Source organism: Scyliorhinus torazame, chromosome 13 (assembly GCF_047496885.1).
Source record: "Scyliorhinus torazame isolate Kashiwa2021f chromosome 13, sScyTor2.1, whole genome shotgun sequence".
Lineage (NCBI taxonomy): Eukaryota > Metazoa > Chordata > Chondrichthyes > Carcharhiniformes > Scyliorhinidae > Scyliorhinus > Scyliorhinus torazame.
Window position 1 is genome coordinate 32,846,777 of NC_092719.1, and position 19,523 is coordinate 32,866,299.

The 19,523-nt window shown below is 45.8% G+C and overlaps 1 protein-coding gene across 6 annotated transcripts in view; it reads left to right on the forward strand.

The window, feature by feature from the left end:
- The window catches only part of srpk2 (SRSF protein kinase 2), a 366,377-nt gene that overhangs the window by 161,003 nt on the left and 185,851 nt on the right, over positions 1-19,523 (forward strand). Inside the window, exons 1-2 of one of the 6 annotated variants that reach the window (XM_072471291.1) lie at positions 2,965-3,039; positions 3,166-3,229. The exons of 4 other annotated variants lie outside the window; for them this stretch is intronic. In XM_072471291.1, the coding sequence (XP_072327392.1) occupies positions 3,192-3,229 (38 nt within the window). In that variant the 5' untranslated portion in view covers positions 2,965-3,039; positions 3,166-3,191. Of the gene's footprint in view, positions 1-2,964; positions 3,040-3,165; positions 3,230-19,523 lie in introns of those variants that run through there. One more of the 6 variants, XM_072471292.1, reaches the window with a different exon arrangement.

The window sequence follows — 19,523 nt, forward strand, 5'->3', positions numbered from 1 at the left end:
TTTAGTTGCAGGTACCTTAGCTCGTTCCCCCTGGCTAACTGGAATTTCTCTGTCAGTTCGCCCAGTGTTGTTATCCTGCCGTCCGTGTATAGGTCCCAGACTGTCAGTGTCCTTCTGTCCTGTCCCCACCTTTTGAAGGTGGCGTCAGTCAGCGCTGACGTGAACCTACAGTTGTTGCAGATGGGAGCTTTACCCGACATTCTGGTCAGGCCAAATTGTTGCCGTAGTTGGTTCCAGGACTGGAGGGTGGCTATTACCACCGAGCTACTGGAGTGTTTTTTGGGTGGGGATGGGAGTGCCACTGGCTCCTTGATCCATCCCCTTATTCGCTTGGCCGTCGCGCCCAGTGGTAAAGTTGTAGGTTTGGGCGGGCAAGCCCCCCCCCCCCCCCCCCCCCCCCCCCCCCCCCCCTGGAATTTGTTTTTTGTAAGACCTTATTTGGGATCCTAGCATTCTTTCACCCCCCACCACCCCTCCCCACACACGAACGCCATAATTAGTTTGTCTAGTGCTTTGAAAAAGGCCTTGGGGATGTAGATCGGGATGGATCTGAATAGGAAGAGGTACCTGGGCAGCACGTTCATTTTGATCATCTGGACTCTCCCCGCGAGGGAGAGTGGGAATGTGTTCCATCTTTGCAGGTCCTTTTTTACTTCCTCTGTCAGACTGGTGAAGTTCCATTTGTGGATCCCTTTCCAGTCATGGCCTATTTGGATCCCCAGGTAGCGGAATTTGTGTCGGGTTTACTTAAGTGGCAGTCCCGTTCGGGCTGCCCCACCTACTTGTGGGTGTACCGGGAAGATCTCGCTTTTGCTCATGTTGGGTTTGTCGCCCGAGAAGGCGCCAAACTCTTTCAGGAGCGCGATGATTCCGTCCATGCTGCTCTGTGGATCCGAAATGTAGAGGAGCAGGTCATCTGCATAGAGTGAGACTCTGTGCTCTCTGCCTCCCCTTCGGATCCCCCTCCAGCTTTTTGCTGCTCTGAGCGCGATTGCTAGTGGTTCGATCGCTAGAGCGAACAGCAGCGGGGACAGTGGGCATCCTTGTCTGGTGCCCCTGTGCAGCTGGAAGTATCGGGAGTTGGTAATCAGCCTTTTTGATAACTTGTCAATCATTTTCTGAAAATCTACATCAACAATGTCCAACATGTTCCCCTCATCAACCTTCTGTTACTTCACCAAAAATTTAAATTAGATTAATCAAACACTATCTGCATTTTACACAACCATGCTAACTCTCCTTGATTAATTCAAACCTCTCCAAGTGCCTGTTGCTTTTTTCCCAGATGCTGGAAATCTACACAGTATCTTCATACTCTGCCAATGCATTAATTTTGCATCCCTGAAGAGTCTTATCTTCAAACTTTTATTTTACTTGGGGCATTCTTATAAAAAGAAACCTTATGTTTTCTTTTATATATATATTTTTAAAAATATGTATTTATTAAAGTTTTTTAACACAATTTTTCACCCTTACAAACAAACCCCCCCCCCCCCCCCCCGTTTTCTTTTATGTGAACCATAAATCTTTTTGTCCTTATAATCCCCCATTTAACTCTCATTGTAGTTTGAATATTACTCTATTTTATTTAATATATTAAATCTGAGTTTTAATTTACTTTTGATCTTTTTCCGCAAACACTTCCATTGATGACTTCCTTTCCACCCGACGGAAAGCAAGCAAAATAAATATATTCCCCTCACATTGCATATTTAAAGATTCCACTTTGCTTATTGCCATCTTGTTGCTGAGGTTTTTTACCTGTTATTTTGAGTCTGGTCATTTCTTGTCTCTAAGACTTTCTGTTTTTGAACCCAACAGCCTAATTTGAATCTCTTTGTTGCTCTCTCCTGTTTTCACAATGAACCTAATTCTGCTGGAAATGCCATTTCCCAATTGATCTTCTAATTTTATCCTATATTTGTCCTACTTCACTTTTTGGAAGTAAATGAAACTATTAATTTTTTCAAAGGTTAAAATACTTGTGGATGCTGGAAATTTGAGATGAAAACTGAAAATAGTGGAAAAGGGCAGGAGGGCTGGCAGCATCTGTGGCCAAAAAAACAATTCATATTTCAGTTTGTTGACTTTCTTTCAGAACCTATTAAACTTTTTCACCTATTATCTTTCTGATGCCTTGCATGTTTTGACTGGCATCACCTTTGTATTTTGGCACTTTTAACCTGAAGAGTCTGCAGGGAGGGGGGTTCAGCAGATGGTATTCTATGGCGTGTGACATTTACCTGTTCTCCAATGCTTCTATCTCTTATTTTTGTCAGCACTACATACAGGGCTCATCTGCCTATTTTAGTTCTGCTGAAGGTATCTAAACTGAAATGTGAACCTTTTAGGTAGTCAGTTATCTTCTGTCTTCTGTGAGTTGCTGTTTTTATTTGTAATTTCCACTTTACGTTTTTAATTTTTATGTACGTTAATTACAGTAATTGATTGCTTCCTTTTGTCATTTTCTGGCCAATGCCGGCGGAGGAAGAGCTTCATCTTTCTCCGGTAGTATGATTCTGCAAGGCAAAATAATTATTAATTACCTGAAATTTTCAGATGTTGTTTAATTCCCATATGCCTTTGTGAAATAGTGAAGGCCCTGTGTTGTCTTACATGTGAAATCAGGCACTTGAGATTGTCTTTGTAACAATGGTGCATGTCTCAGCCTAAAATAAGACGGCTGCCCACAATTTGCTAAAAATGACACAATGAAATATTTGCAGCAGTGCAGGGAGGGAACTGATATAAAATGGTTGATTTCATTGGTTAAGATCGAGGTCACAAGAAATCATAAATTTAGCAAGCTGTTCATCTAATTCAGCTTTCAAGCTAGCACTTGTATCGCTGTGTATAATTGCTCCATCTGGTATGACATAAATTGTCGGTTGGTACAGCCTTGAAAGATACCCCTACTGTGAAAAAAGTGGTACTGTACTTCCTGTTTTCATAAACGGTCATGTGCATATTTTAGTGAAGCCTGATGCCTCTGGAGCTTTCGCTCTTTTCTCTCTCTCTTTTCCGAAGCAGTAAATTGCAGTACGTGCAGAAGCATTTGAAACCTGTGGCCTCCTCCTATTTCAGCCAAAATATCTAAATATTGAAGTTAGGTATTTAAAGAGAAACTATAGGTTTTCGGCTCTGAACGTTTTCTAATTTTTCCAGAAACGAAGCAGAAGATTGAGCTGCTGATGTCAGTTAACTCTGGGAAGTCGTCCTCTTCAGAAAGGTACAGCAAACATGCATTGCACCGAACATCGATGCTACCCGATGCTAAAAACAGACAGTGAGAAATCTGAAAGAAGGAGGGAGGGGAGCAGAAGGGGCTGCCAATGTTCAAACGTCAGGGAAGAAAGCTTCACTGCATTGGTTAACATATTTTTCAGAATCTGTTCTAATTCTGAAGTCTTGTTGCTTTGCTGAGGTTAGCTGAGGCTTATTGATTTCTCTCTCCTACGTGTTTTGCTCAATAGAACCATAACATGAACCAAATAGCGACAATTAACGTGCAGTGTTAGTGGACTATTTTAGAGGGTTTTTCCTCCTCCTTCCCTGTTGTGACATATACTAAATGTTAGAGCATCTCATTTATTATTTTAACCCTTCTTGGATCCATGTTTAGGTACTGTACTGATTCTAAGAAAGCATAGGACCTGAAATCATTAACCCAAGGATTAGTCAGCCACCTTCTGTGAGGCAGACATGCTGCTGCTTCATGTTTCACTCCTATTCAGCAGATGCAGTAATGTTTCATGGCTGTAGGTTAGGTTAATTGACTTGTAGTATTTATCAAACAGTATTATATCTGACAATCCAAAATAAATATTGATTGAAATAATTAACTGCAGTGAGTTGCAAAAGTCCATATAACGTTACTGATTTACTAGCCCTTCAACTTTCTAATTGTACCTCCTTGCACCAGTAATTAATTAACTGCTTCCAAATGGAAGTTGGATCATCATGGAAAGTAATGTCAAAATTGGTAAAGTACATGTTTGCTATTCAGTCAGCCATGACTACTAGTCTTCAGTTCTGTACCTAATTAGTTAGTTACATTTTAGGAATGTTTTGTTGAAGAAGTGTTCAGCATATCAGCACATTTCAACATCATTACTAGCCATTGGGTAAAAGACACATCTGTACAACGCGCAGAAGAGTTGCTTTAACAAGTTGCAGAGGCACAGACTGGGTATCATAGCAACTTATTTGTGAAAAAAGTACCTGTGTTACATTTTACTTCAAGAGTGCTGCAACAAATGCGAGATTGAATTGCAAATTGAAGTTTAGTGAAGGAGAATCCATCATTTTCCACCTACAGTTGAAAAGTTCACGTTTGCTTTTTGGCCAGCATGGTTATATGCACAGAAATTAGTTGACTTCACTTTAAAGGTTCTCCAAATTTGTTGTTTAATAAAATAATTTAAATGGGCTTATTTTACATTGCTACTAGTTAAGTTGATAGTTATGGCCATCAAGAGTGACTAAAGTTGGCTTTGTACAAAGCATTTTCATGATTTATTGTTGAGTCTCTCTGAAAATTACTATGTTAAAAAAAATATATATGTATAAACTGTCCTTCCCTCTTCAGATAGAGGGGTTCATGTTTTGAAAGAGAGAACAGCATTTGGCTAACATTTCAACATATGCAAGTTTTTAAATATATTGCTAGCAGAACTCCTACGACATTGTTTACAATGGGGTACAGCATATATTGTTATATAGCAAGAGAAGTTACCAACAAAGTGTGACTGGACGACTGTTACGGCAAATAAGTATGGCACTTCTGCTAAATGCTTTATGCAAAACTTCTGACACATTGGGGGAAGTATGTCCACATCTATACCGAGAGAGATTATCATCTGTCTAGCTATTTCCATTGTAAAGCAAACCCATTCTATTCAATCTCTTGTACCCTGTCATCATTTTTTCTGCATTTTGCCATTTCAGGTGATGTGACAGATGTTCTTCTGTTGGATGATGTAACAAGTTAAGCATTTTTGATGCAGATATTACAATAACACAGTGCAAAACTTCATATTGATCTGAAGTTTATGCATATTTATAAGCTCATTCAATTTTATTCCCCATTCGCAAATTCCTAGGCTGAGTTGATACAGTTTTTGACAGGCATCACAATCAGTTTCAATCCTGTGCTCATTTGACATCCAGATGCATGCTTTTCAGCAGGGATCACTTATAGCAATCGAGCCCAGGAGTTGTGCCGAGGTTCTTTTTTTCTGCCCCCGCCAATGCTTCTTTAACTTGGGAGTTGCTGGGCTAATTGAAATGCCATCATCACTGCATTGGCCATCATGGTGTTCGAATAAATTTTATGATTGTAATGTATATGCATTGTGATCAGGCAGCTGAAATATTAGCCATTCAGCATAATATTAGCTAGGTGGCTAACATGTGGATCATAGTAATGCCAACAGCACGGTGTTTGCACCATTTCCAGCAGAGGTAGATTTGGGACCTACTTCCTCACCCCAACTGTAGTACAAATCATGGCACTTTTCAGTGGATCAGGCAATGACTGCCAAGGACCTGCCTTCAGGCAGAGAACTCAAGAAAAAGAATATTAGCTTGAGAGGATGTCAAGAGGATACATAGACAAGCATCCCAAAATGTGTTAAGGACGATACATTCAGGAAGCTGGACCGTTTGTCTTTCGGAAAGGTGAGACTTAAAGGAAAGGAATTGAGGGTTAGGGCTTGATGCAGTTGATCTGGGTAAATTGTGTGGCAAAGTTATACCTAGGAAAATAGTTAGACCTGTTTTCCACGCATTATTAGAATTTTAGAATAAATTATTAGAGAAAGCTACAAATGATAGAAATAAGAGAAATAAATATCCTTCTGGAAAGACATGGAAGGATTGAAAGATGGTTGAAAGACTGGGGTTGAAATTAGTGGAAAAGGTACAGGCCTTATCTTAATGGTTTTTTTCCCTATTTATATTCTAAACTAACTAGGATTTTATTACAGTTGGTGTTATACTTTATAATCTATGTATTTGAAGCTTTCTTATTCACAGTGGAAAGCATTTGTACCTTGCAAAGAATGAGGTGTGTGCATTTTAGTACATTTCGATAAGGTATACATCTCTTCTCTGGTGGGTCCTTGGGAAATTGAGTAAATAAAGTAAATGAAAAGATAACATTTTTCAAAAACTGCAGATTGCTGCCCTTGCAATTAAGTACAGAAAAAACAAATTGTGAATTGCTTAATGCTCTTTATGTGCCAAGATTGCAATTTCCCCAATGTGAAATCCACAATATATGGAATAAGGTTATTATAGATAAAAATTGTTGCGTACAACTTAGCCGTTTGAAAACTTGCATTAATATTTGTTTTGCAAATATGAATGTTCAGTCTTGAAAAATTGGATCAAGCAAAGCACTGGTACATGTAACTGCACAGGATAGCAATGGCGTTCATATTTATTCAGAAAAAGATGTATGTATGTTCTAAAAATTCAATTGGAAGATTTTGGCATTAAATGAACTAGATAGGTATGCCATGAGATAACTTGTGTGTTAACTCTGAAAGTAAGTATCTGTTGATTGGCAGTTGCTGCTAAATCCTTGACTTATGCTTTTGGAGAATGTGTTAAGGAAGATAAATTCAGGAAACTGGACCGTTTGTCTTTTGGAAAGATGATACTTAAAGGAAAGGAATTGAGGTTTAGGGCTTGATGCAGTTGATCTGGGTAAATTGTGTGGCAAAGTTATACTGAGGAAAATAGTTCGAAAAACAAGCAGGAAAGCTGCAAAACATATCAGCCTGACATTTCTCCTCAGTTAAGCTGTTGTTTGAGCATAAGTTACCCAAAATTGGCCAAACCAATGTATACACATTACTTCAGAAGCTGGCTATGTCTCCAACACTGGCCACATCCCCAAACTTGAAATAATCATTGTACTGCGTTTATGCTATTTGCTTATGCTTGTAGGTCTCCAAGCCGGCTCTTTAAATTAAGCTGTGTTGTTTGGGCGCAAGGACACAGGGTCGAGCCTTCTGAGAAGTGGCAGTCACTATCGGATTGCCACTCCGCTGCTATTTTCTTAGTCAATGCCAGAGCTCCTGCATCTCTGACCCAGTCCTCTGAACTGGGCCTTTTCATAAAACGAGTGCACCTGCTCTGGGAGTACTTGTTCATAGTGCAGGGTCATCAGGGGAAACCAATTCATGCCTTCCTTTTTACAGCACGAGCCCTGCTCTGTTAAATCGTCATTCACTAACACATTGAAAAGCTTTGGAACGTTTAAATTGCTTTTCAGTGTGTTACTGAATGAGTGTAAGCGAAGTAACTGGATAGAATGCCAGATGGATAGGTGGCAGGTGGGTAGGGTAGTCGGGTCTGGTTTTGGGGGTGAGAGTCTGAAGGTTAGAGGGGAGGTGGAGAGTCGGATTGGAGGCAGAGGGCCAGGGGTGTCGGGGGTCAGTTGTATAGTTAGCCAGGAGAGATATGGGATTTATTTAGTCTAGTATTTCCTGGGTAACTCAGGTGAGTTGGAACCCTCTAAAGTCTCCGCCTCTAACTCAACATTGGAGACTTTTTCGGGGGGTCCTAGGGAGCTGGGGAATTGCCCACTGTGAGTTGAAATTTCTTTGGGCAATTCCCGTGGAGCCCTTACATTGGGGCTTCCAAGATGGTCCAGAAGCACATCTCCGACTATGCAGAGACTGGACAGCCTGGGCCATATTGACATCCTTTAAATGCTTTTCATTATAATTTTAAAATTACTATTATTTAACAATATCACAAGCAAATAGTTTGCTATAGTGTCATGTGAGAGTCCCTTTAAGAAAAGTGTGATTTATCAAATGGCTGCAGTGATGTCATTGTGTGGGTGGAGCTGGCCTCTGCTCTGCTTTTTACTTTCGTTTTGAGCTGAAAGCTCTTTTTGGCTCTGTGTTTTAGTTTTGCCTTCAGTTGGAGAGCTGCATTCAAACGAGAAGGTGTATTTCTCTCTCTCTCTAAAGAATGTTTCCAGATCACTTGATGATTTCAAAGTAATACCTGTTTCTGTAGAGAATTCAAACCTACTGTCTTTGTTAAAAAGTGTTTTGGCTTATGGATGTTGTTAGGAAAGTTACTAAGGGTTACCTATAGAGTACTGTATATTTTTTGGGGGTTATCAGTGTTGGTAGTTGGTAAGATGTTTACTGTGGGTATATAAAATATTAACTGGATTCATAGAATAAACATTGTTTTGTTTTTAAAATACTTTAGACCCCTGTAAAGTGGGCCTTTGTGCTCCCCATAACCAAAATCTATTAAAAGTTGTGGGTCAGATGAACTCCATGATACACTTTGGTGTTCTCTAAACCCTGGCTCATAACAATAGTTTTTGAATGCCATTTTCAGTCACTTAAAATCAGTTTGCACAGATGGTGAACGAGACACTTGAATTAAAAATGCTTATTTTTTGTAATAAACCAGTGGTACTAATCAAACAGCACAAAACTTCATATTGGATATAAGAAGCAATTTTTTTTTTTTTTGAAAATCTTTTTATTGGCTTTTCTCATATTTATAAACCGTTGTTACTTATATACATTACATTTTTCTTGCCAGCGCTAATTTGCTTTATTTTACAGAGAGGTTTGTTTTGTCCTTCATTTGACTAACTGTATGAACATTTTGCTGCCCTCTGGATCGGTCTATGATATCCCCCCCCCCCCCCCCCCCCCCGCTAATTGGTTTCAGCATCCTTCCTCTTCTCTTGTGGTTCCCCCCCCCCCAAATTGGTTTCAGCTTCCTTCCTCTTCTCTTGTGGTTTCCCCAACACCCCCCCCCCTCTTCTCTTGTGGTTTCCCCAACACCCCCTCCCCCCCCCCGGCATGGGCATGGCTTCACCCTCACCCCCACAACTTTGGACATTGCCTCGGAGAAGGCTGTCCAGAACCCAGCAAGCTTGGGGCTAGCCCAAAACATGTGGGTGTGGTTGGCCGGGCCCCTCTGGCACCGTTCACATTTGTCCTCCACCTCCGGGAAGCACCTGCTCATTCGGGTTCTGGTCAGGTGCGCTCTGTGCACCACTTTGAGGTGCATTAGACTTAGCCTTGCGCAGGAGGAGATGGAGCTCACCCTGCTCAGTGCTTCGCTCCAGAGTCCCCATCCTACCTCTGTCCCCAGTTCGTCCTCCCATTTTTGTGTGGTCCCGTCCAGTGGTGTTGGGGTCTGTCCAGTAGCTGTCCGTATATTTTCCCACATAGCCCCCCCTTCTCGCTGCTTGTGCCTATCAGATCCTCTAGTAGTGTGCTTTCTGGGGCCCCAGGTAACCTACTGTCTCTTTGCGGAAGAAGTGCTTTGTTTGGAGGTGTCTCAATTCCTGTCCTCTTGCTAGTTTCCACTTCCTCGTCAGTTTGTCCAGTGTCGCCAGTCTGCGCCATACATAGACCGTCAGTGTGCCCCCGTCCCGCCTCCATCTTTTGAAAGTGATATCTAGCGTGGCTGGGGGGAATCTGTGATTGCCGCAGATGGGGGCCATAAGGAACATTTTGATTATCCCAAAGTGCTGTCTCAACTGGTTCCATGTTCTCAGCATGGCCGCTACCACTGGGCTCGTTGTGTACCTTGTTGAGGAGGATGGGAGTGCTCCTGTGGCCAGGGCCCGGAGGGTTGTTCCTTTACAGGATGCCTCCTCCATTTGTACCCAATCTGTGTCGGGTTCTTGTACCCATCCCCTCACTTTTTCTGCCTTTGCTGCCCAGTGGTAGTATTGTAGGTTCGGTAGCGTCAGGCCCCCTTTGACTTTCCCTCTTTGCAGTGTCTGTTTGGGAATTCTCGGGTTCTTGCCCCCCCACACAAATGCCATGATTAGCCTGTTTATGTTTTGGAAAAAGGCCTTGGGGATGAAGATCAGGATGGATCTAAACAGGAAGAGGAACCTTGGCAGTACGTTCATCTTGATCGTCTGCACTCTTCCCGCCAGGGAGAGTGGGAGTGAGCCCCACCGATAAAGGTCTTTTCTTACTTCCTCCACCAGGCTGGTCAGGTTCCACTTGTGGATCTGTGTCCAGTCTCTGGCTATTTGGATCCCCAGGTAACAGAATCTGTTCTGGGCCGTTTTGAAGGGCCCTTCAGCTCTGTCCCTCCCCCTTTTGGATTTATGGGAAAGTCCCGCTTTTGCCCAGGTTAAGTTTGTAGCCCGAGAAGGTTCCAAACTCTTCCAGAATTTGCAGTATTGCCTTCAGTCCCTCCTGTGGCTTCGAGACATAGAGGAGCAGGTCATCTGCATAGAGTGAGACTCTGTGCTCTGTCTCTTCTCCGGATTCCCTTCCAGCTTTTTGCGTCCTGCAGGGCTATCGCCAGGGGTTCGATCGCAAGCGTGAACAAGAGTGGGGACAGGGGGCAGCCCGGTCTTGTTCCTCTCTGTAGCTGGAAGTATTCAGAGCTGGTGGTGTTAGTTCGGACACTCACTTTGAGAGCGTTGTACAGGAGCCTCACCCAGGCGGTGAATCCCGCTCCTAGCCCAAACTGTTCCAGTACCCTGAGGAGATAGCTCCATTCAACTCTATCAAAGGCCTTTCCTGCATCCTGGGAGTCGATCACCTCTGGTGTTCTCTCTGGGGGGGCGGGGGGGGTGGGGTCATTATCACATTCAGCAGCCGCCTGATGTTCGCTGTGAGCTGCCTACCCTTGACAAAGCACGTTTGGTCCGCTGCAACCACCTCTGGTACGCAGCCCTCCAGCCTTTTGGCCAGGACCTTTGCGAGTATTTTCGCATCCACGTTCAGCAGTGAAATGTGTCTGTATGATCCACATTCCATCAGGTCTTTATCTTTTTTGGGTATCAAGGAAATTGTGACCTGCGCTAGCGTGGGGGGGGGGGGGGGGGGGGGGGGGGGCAGGGTGACCCCTGCCAGTGTATGAACAACTTAATGCAGCTGAAATTTTTTTTTACTGCTCACTTACACTGATTCATTCCAGAATTTATTTTCATTGATATGCAGAAAATTTGAGGAAAGATCTTGTCCAGGGAAAAAGAACATTTTGCTCCTGGCTTGCCAATTGAGTCCAAAACATAAACTCTACCCCTTCATTTATATTAGTGGACATCCCATTGTGGTTTTCATGCTGAGTGAAGGGGTGGCACAGTGGTTCGCACTGCTGCCTCACAGCTCCAGGGACCCGGTTCAATTCCGGCCTCAAGCGACCGTCTGTGTGGAGTTTGCACTTTCTCCCCGTGTCTGTGTGAGTTTCTCCGGGTGCTCCCACAGTCAAAAGTCCATAGATGTGCAGGTTAAGTGGATTGGCCATGCTAAATTGCCCCTTCGTATCCAAAAGGTTAGGTCGGGATGCGGGGATGGAGTGGAGGTGTGGGCTTAAGTAGCCTTAAATTAGCTCCCCGACCCGCCTTATTCACCAGAAACACCTCGCTTTTTCCCACGTTCAATTTATAACACGAGAAAGCCCCGAATCCCTCCAATAAGCCCATAATTCTCCCCATACTCTCCAATGGGTCTGTCACATACAACAGCAGGCCATCTGCATACAGTGACACCCGGTGCTCCCTCCTCCCCCTCATAATTCCCTGCCACTCTGCCGACCCCTAAGGGCTCTATCGCTAGCGCAAACAACAGTGGCGACAGCGGGCACCCCTGCCTCATTCCCCTATGCAAACCGAAGTTCCGTGTGGTCATCTCATTTGTCCGTACATTCGACACCGGGGCCATGTAGAGCAGATGCACCATGCCACAAACGTCGGCCTGAACCCAAACCTTCCCTGAACCTCGAACAGGTACCACCACTCCATCCAATCAAAAGCCTTCTTCGCGTCCATAGACACCACTACCTCCAGTGCCCATCCCCTCGATGGGGTCATGATCACATTCAATAACTGCCTAATATTACCAGAGAGTTGCCTACCCTTCTAGAAGCCTGTTTGGTCCTCTGCAACCGCCCCCGGAACGCATCCTTCCATCCTCCTCACCACTAACTTAGCCAACACTTTCACACCTGTGTTCAACAGTGATATGGGTCTGTATGGAACACACACTGGCGGGTTCTTCCCTTTCTTTGGAATTACTGTGATCGTTGCCTGTGTCATTGTCTCTAGCAGCTCCCCTTTCTCCAGCGCCTCGCTAAACGCCCCTGATAAATGTGGTGCCAACACCTTATACAACTCTGCCAGATAACTGTCCATCCCTGGGGTCTTCCTCAACTTCATCCTTTTTATGCTTTCCATCACCTCTCTCAACCCTAATGGCTCCTCTAGCGCCTGCCTCCCCTCCTCATCCAGCTGTGGGAATTCTAGCTCATCCAAAAACCGCCCCATATCCCCTTCCTCACTCCTCGGATTGGCCCTACACAATACTCAATACTTCCTGAACGCTTCATTATCCTCCCCTGATTCGACACCCTCCCCCGTCCGTGACCGTGCTCTCAGGATTTCTCTGGACGCAGCCTGCCTCCGTAACTGATGGGCTAGCATGCGGCTCACCTTCTCGCCATACTCATCCCCTCGCCCTCCATAGCTACGTTCCCGTCGTCAGTCTGCCGAACTGCCCCTGTAGCTTTTCTCTTTGCCAATCCCTTCACGGTGGGATCCTACGAATATTCCCTATCTACCTTGACTATCACATTCAATAATTGTCCATACTCCTCTCTCTCCCCCTCCTACCTCCATGCACTTTGAACGAGATAATCCCCCCAGCCGAACCACCATCTTCAATGCCTCCCAGAATGTGGCCGCCAATACGTCCCCATTTTGGTTCAGCCCACGTATCTTTTTTTAAAAATATATATATTTATTGAAGTTTTTTCACACAATTTTTCACCCTTACAAACAAACCCCCCCCTTGTAACAAAATAGAAAGAAAACGCACATAGCAAGATATAAACATGGTAAAACGATATGTTACAGAGCTTTGTACACTGGATTCCTCCCGTACATGCCCGTTTTCCAGATCTTTCATGTGTTCTTTTGCTCAAATACCCCCCCAGGCAGACCCCCCCCTCGCAAGACATCCCACGTATCTTTAATTACCGACTGCACCTTCGCAGAACCCCCTGTCCGCCAACAGCCCTGAGTCTAGCCTCCATCCCAGCCTCTGTTCCTGCCTCCAGCCAGTGCGGTACGTGGCCCGAGATCACGATTCCCGCATCTGCTCCATCAACCTCACCGACACCTCTCGGCTCTCCACAAAAATATCAATTCAGGAGTATACTTTGTACACGTGCGAGAAGAAGGAGTACTCCCTCACTCCCAGGTTCTTAAACCTCCATAGGTGCACCATACCCTTCTCAGGGCAGCACGGTAGCACAAGTGGATAGCACTGTGGCTTCACAGCGCCAGGGTCCCAGGTTTGATTCCCTGCTGGGTCACTGTCTGTGCGGAGTCTGCACGTTCTCCCCGTGTCTGCGTGGGTTTCCTCCGGGTGCTCCGGTTTCCTCCCACAGTCCAAAGATGTGCAGGTTAGGTAGATTGGCCATGATAAATTGCTCTTCGTGACCAAAACGGTTAGGAGGGGTTAATGAGTTACGGGGATAGGGCGGAAATGAGGGCTTAAGTGTGTCGGTGCAGACTCTGGGGCTGGTTTAGCACAGTGGGCTAAACAGCTGACTTGTAAAGCAGAACAAGGCCAGCAGCGTGGGTTCAATTCCCATACCAGCTTCCCCGAACAGGCGCCGGAATGTGGCGACTAGGGGCTTTTCACAGTAACTTCATTTGAAGCCTACTTGTGACAATAAGTGATTTTCATTCATTTCATTTCAGACTCGATGGGCTGAATGGCCTCCTTCTGCACTGTATGTTCCATACCCATCCTTTCCATAAATATTCCCAGATCATTCGCCATCCGCAGCCTTCCCATTGACTTGGGGCTCGACACCCTCGGCTACAGCACACAAAAGCCCTCACATAATCAACGAGTGCGTGGTCAAGTCTGGGATCGCTCCCAGCAACACCCTCACAAACCCCACATCGTCCTCAAGTGCGCAAAGACCTGAGACGTCTTCACTGGCCCGTTCAGTCCCGCAATGTTCCATGTTATCAACCTTACCGGAGGCTTGCACCTTCATTCCCCTCTACTGTCCGCCATCGTCCCCTATCGATTCTGTCCCCTTTAATTTTACCCTAAACCGGGCCCATCAAGATGGCCCCCTTCTCCGTCCATGACCACGTTTCTCTTCCAACACTGACACGTCGCATCCTCCTCCCCCGCCCCTCCTTGGCCAACCTCCGCGGCCAACTCCCCACCTCACTTCCGTCCACTTACCTGCAAGTGTAGCAGTTCCTGCCGAAGACTCCTCCCCCTACCCTTTCCTCCTTGGTCTCCCTCTGGACCTCCCTCTTCTCCACACAAATAAAGACACATCCAAAGCCACAGGTCGCCACCTCCAATGAATAAATACCAACACAGGTGGGGGCGGGGGGAGGACGGGGAGCAGTTGCCCCCTTACAAACGTATTGCCGCCGTACAAACTTATTGCCCCTTAACAAATAATCACCACAAAGAAATCATTCCACCCGAGAAGAAAGAAACTCCTCCGGCCCCCACACTACCCGCATCCTCTGAACTCCATTGTTCCAACTCCTCCGTCTCCCATCAAAGTTCAGTTCTCCCCCAGTTTATGATCTCGAACAAAGTAATTGGCCTCCTCTGGGGTTTTGAATAATATTCCCGGCCTTCAAAAGTCACCCACAGTTTCACCGGGTACAGCACCTCAAACTTGATCTGCCGTCGGTAAAGAGAGCTGCCCTGTTGAACCCAGCAAGCCTTTTCGCCAGCTCTGCTCCAGTGTCCTGATATATTCGGAACTTATTTCCCTCCCATTTACAGTTCCGCTGCTTCCTGGCCCACCGCAGGATCTTCTCCTTCGCCACAAACTTGTGGAGCCTCAAAATCACTGCCCGCGGTGGCTCCCCCGCTCTTGGCTTCTGCCTTAGAGACCTGTGGGGTCTATCCATTGTTGAACCCTCCCTCCATCACTATTCTCGAGATGTAACTCGTAGCATTTGTGCCTTCCACACCTTCAGGCACGCCAAAGATACGCAGGTTCTGCCTTCTGGATCTGTTCTTCTGCTCCTCTACCTTTGCTTTTAGTGACTTGCAAAGGCCCCCCAGGAGCCCCACCTCTGCCTCCCATGCCACCACCCGATCATGATGGTCAGACATCACCCTCTACATCTCCCGGATCTGGGACCCCTGTGCCTCCATGCACTTCTCCACTCTCTCCATTGAGCCTTTCTAGGGTGTTCCTTCAATGTCCTTCGATGGCCTTCAATTGGTCTTCCTGCATCTCCTATCATTGTTGGCAGAACACGTCTCTGATGAACGCCATCAGCTGTTCCATCTGGAGTTTTCCAACATACAACCCTTCGCCCTCCACCATCTTTCCAATTGTTGCTGTGCCTCAGGTCTCTTCCAGTTCCTTGGCCAGATCTTTAAGTCCCGAAAGACATGCTTGTTAGTTGAATTGGACATTCTGAATTCTCCCTCAGTGAACTTGAATAGGCACTGTAGTGTGGAGACTGGGGGATTTTCACAGTAACTTCATTGCAGTGTTAATGTAAGCCTACTTGCAACACTAATGGAGATTATTATTATAACCACCTTCTGCCAGGTCTGATAACCAGCAGACATGCCACTCCTGGGGGGAACTTCTCCACACCTTCGGCTACACATTCCCGTCAAAATACCCCCCTTTTTCAGGAAAAAGAGCTCAAATCCACGCCTTCGAGCTGGAGCTGCCCTGTGTGTGACCACTCACTCCATGGCCGCCACTAGAAGTCCGACTTGCGCTAGTTATGTGCATCCTGTCTATGCTTCTTTTCTTCCCCACAACTGGTATGTCCAGCCCGTCGAGGAACCGTTTCATCTTGTCCCCCTCCGGGGGCTCGGAGGTGTACTGCTCTCAGATGTAAGTCACAAAGATCTCATTGATCTTGTGCGCTGCGACTAACTTGCCGCTCCCGCCTTTTACCTGTGCTATTTCCCTCGTGGCTTCTTGCTTTCTCAGCTGGTGAGCCAGTAGGCAGCTGGCCTTGTCACCATGCTCTTAGGAGATCCCCTGGTTTCTGGTGAAGATCTTTCTGGTGAAGAGCAGGTCAAATTCCATTTGTAATTTTTTTTCTCTCCAGTAGGTCCACGGTTGCTGCTGCCTAGCCATCCTCTCCTTCCTGTCCCTGAGTCCTCCATATGCTATTATTTCCCCCCTTATCACCACCTTCAGTGGCCTCCCAGAATGTGGAGGATGAGACCTCTCTATTCTGGTTGCAGGCTATGTACCCGTGGATGGCTTGTGACATTCTTTCACAGAACGCTTCATCGGCGAGGAAGACTGTGTCCAACCTTCCTGGCCAGTCTCCAACTTTATCCACACAATGTGGTGTGCCCCCCCTAGGTCTAGGTCAGGGATCTCCGCCATAGTCTTTTTGATAAAGTCTGCTTCGTTCCAGTTAGGGGTGTATACGTTCACCAACATCACCGGTGCCCCGTCCAGGACACCGCTGACCATTACACACTGCCCGTCACCATGTTCGCCATGGTAAATGTTGTCATGATACAAAACAGTTTCCCTAGCCCTCGTCCCATAGCATGCTGGTAGGTCTGTCCCATCCAACTCTTTCTTACCCTCAGTTGATCCTTCTCCCTCAGGTGTGTCTCTAGGAGGAAGGTTATTTCAGATGGGTGAAGACTCTGGATCTTTTCACTGGGCCGTTGACTCACCTGACATTCCAGATGACTACCCTGATTGGGGGGTGGGGTTCTGTCCCACCCCTTCTGCGAGTCAGCAATATGTGGACGTGCTCCTGCATGCTGGGGTTTCTCTTTGTTTGGGGGCCATGCAAGATCTTTGTTCCAGCAGTCCCTATGCGTAACCTATTGGAACCAGCATTCTACTCCCGCCACCCACTCCCTCCCTTTTGGGAGTTGGGCTGCGGCCCTCCCGCCCCTCTTACTTCCCTATAGCAGCATGTTCACCAGTGTGGTTCCCCCCCCCCCCCCCCCACCATCTTGGTGCCCCTTTGCCTCCACCCTCCACCCCCCAACCCCCCAAAACCAGGACGTGCAGTTTTTAGAAAATGGAGGAAACACTATCATCAACAATGGTCCATATGTGTCCAGTATTGTTTTCCCAGCCCATTCTTGCAGATAAACTTCTCTGCTTTTCCTGGTATGGTGAAGTAGTGTTCCCTATTTCCATAAGTCACCCAGAGTCTTGCTGGGTACAGCATCCTGAACTGCACCTTGCTCCTGAACAAAGCTGCCTTGGCTCCATTGAACTTGGCCCGGTGTTTGGCCAGGTCAGCCCCAATGTCTTGGTATATTCGGATTGTATGCCTTTTCCATTTGCAGGACATGTGTTCCTTGCCCAGTTCAAGATCCGCTCCTTGTCCTGGAATCGGTGGAGCATGGCGATAATCACCCACGGTGGTTCTCCTGCCTTGGGCCTCTGCTGGAGCGACCTGTGGGCCCTGACCACTTCAGGGGCTTGGGGAAATTGTCTCCCCCGACCAGCGTTCCCAACATCTGTGCCACGTAGTCCGTTGGGTTTCTCCCCTCTGTGCCTTCTGGCAGCCCAACAATCCTTGAATTCTGGTGGCGAGACCTGTTCTCCAGGTCTTCCATCTTTCTCTTGAGTGCTCCCTGGGCCGCCACCAACCTTGCCACCTCTGTCTGCCACCCCTGCTTCGGGCGAGGTGATCCGATCACTCTGGTCAGTGGTCACCTCTAATTCTCACATCGTTGCCGCCTGCGTCTCCAATTGACGTTCCATCCTCTCCGTGAAGGGGCCAAGGCATCTGCTGCTGCCGACTTTACAGTTGCCATGAGGTCCTCCTTAATGGAGTCCCTAGGTTTTAGGAGCTGTGGTGTTAGGATGTTTCAGGGTGAGGGGAGGGGTTTTAGCGACCAATTTTCAGGTCAAAAGGACTAAGGTTGGAGTCTGTAGGGGACAGTGCCTCCATTCATGTGATTGCTCAGTACTTCCCCGCCACCGGAAGTCACTTCTGTGTAATTTTAATGTTAAATCCCATGATGTACAGCAAATACAGTAGGCAAAATGTATCAGGTTGAAAGTGAAGACCAAGAGTTTTGCAATATTAGTACGGAGATGGAGGTTGGTTGTTGTTCAGAGTTTTAAAGGCAGTGTTGGAAATGCTAACCTTATTGGACACTGGAGATGGATGAGATCTTGGGCTTTGGCAAGGGTGATGGTTGTGGAGTTTTTCAGCACAGGCAGGATTGGACCAGAGTCCTCCTGGGATTTAGCAGCACTGTGATGGGGACAAATGATTTGGAAGAACTGGCTGGTGGAATGTATGTATTATTTTACAAAGGGATTCTTAGTGTCTGTTGGAACTGAGGGTGTCTGAAAAGGACTTGCCTGATAAATTGCTCTCCAAACTGAAGTAGGAAAGCTGTAAGTGCATCAATATTGAAGGACATTTTTGCTTACTGTCAGGAACCCAGATAAATTCAGATTAATTTACGAAGTTTAATTTTTTAAAATAAGCCTAACTATTCGTTGTTATTTCTATTAGTGAGACAGCGCAACCACAATTTCTACTTGAAAGCTGTGATTAACTGATCGATTTTGATGGCATGCTGTTTAGCCTATGTGCACGTTAATAGCAAAGTGACACCATTCTCTGCACCTTCATAATTTTTACTTCATTTGACCTTTATTCTTAAGTTCATGTAGATTTAAAAAAAGATTTTCCCCAGCAATATTATATTTTAGAAAGGTTGCAATTATGGTATTGTTATAATTCATACTTTGAGCAACCTACCATTTCAGACCTCTGTCCACTATTATTCTGTACAACCACTATGATTTTTTTCCCCCAGAACAGCTCCAAAGGTTACTTCAGAAATTGTTTTTTGTGACTGATGGGTATGCTGATCTAAAAGTGCATTTTCCTGATGGGGTAGCAGCCCAGCATTAATTGCCCTTGAACTGAGTGGCATTTCAGAGGGCATTTAAGAGTCAACCACGTTGCTGTGGGCCAACAGTCACATGTAGGCCAGACCAGGTAAGGATGGCACATTTCCTTCCCTAAAGGACATTAATGAACCAGATGTTTTTTTTATGACAATTGACAAGGGTTCCATGGTCATCATTGGAATTTTAGTTCCAGATTTTTTTCTCATTGAATTCAAATTTCACCATTTGCCGTGGTGGGATTCAAACCTGGGTCCCCAAAGCATTCCCCTGGGTCTCTGGATTACTAGTCCAATAACAATATCACAGTGCCACTGCCTCCCCTATAACCTATGTCATCATCAAAGCAGTTCCAGTGAGAGAAAGGGCCCCACAACTAATAATCCCCAAAAGCAGGATATGGAGGAAAGTCTCAATTTAAAAAAATCTTGCTAGTTTTCTCTCATTCTCCAATTTCTCTTCCTTTTTAAGTCACCCGCTGCTGGTTTTCAATTTTATGACCCCCCCCCCCCCTTCCCCCCCCCCCCCCCCTCATTAATCTTCACAGCATTGTATGTATTTTCTTTCAATTTGATACTATCAATAACCTCCTTAGTTAGCCACAGATGGCAGCACGGTAG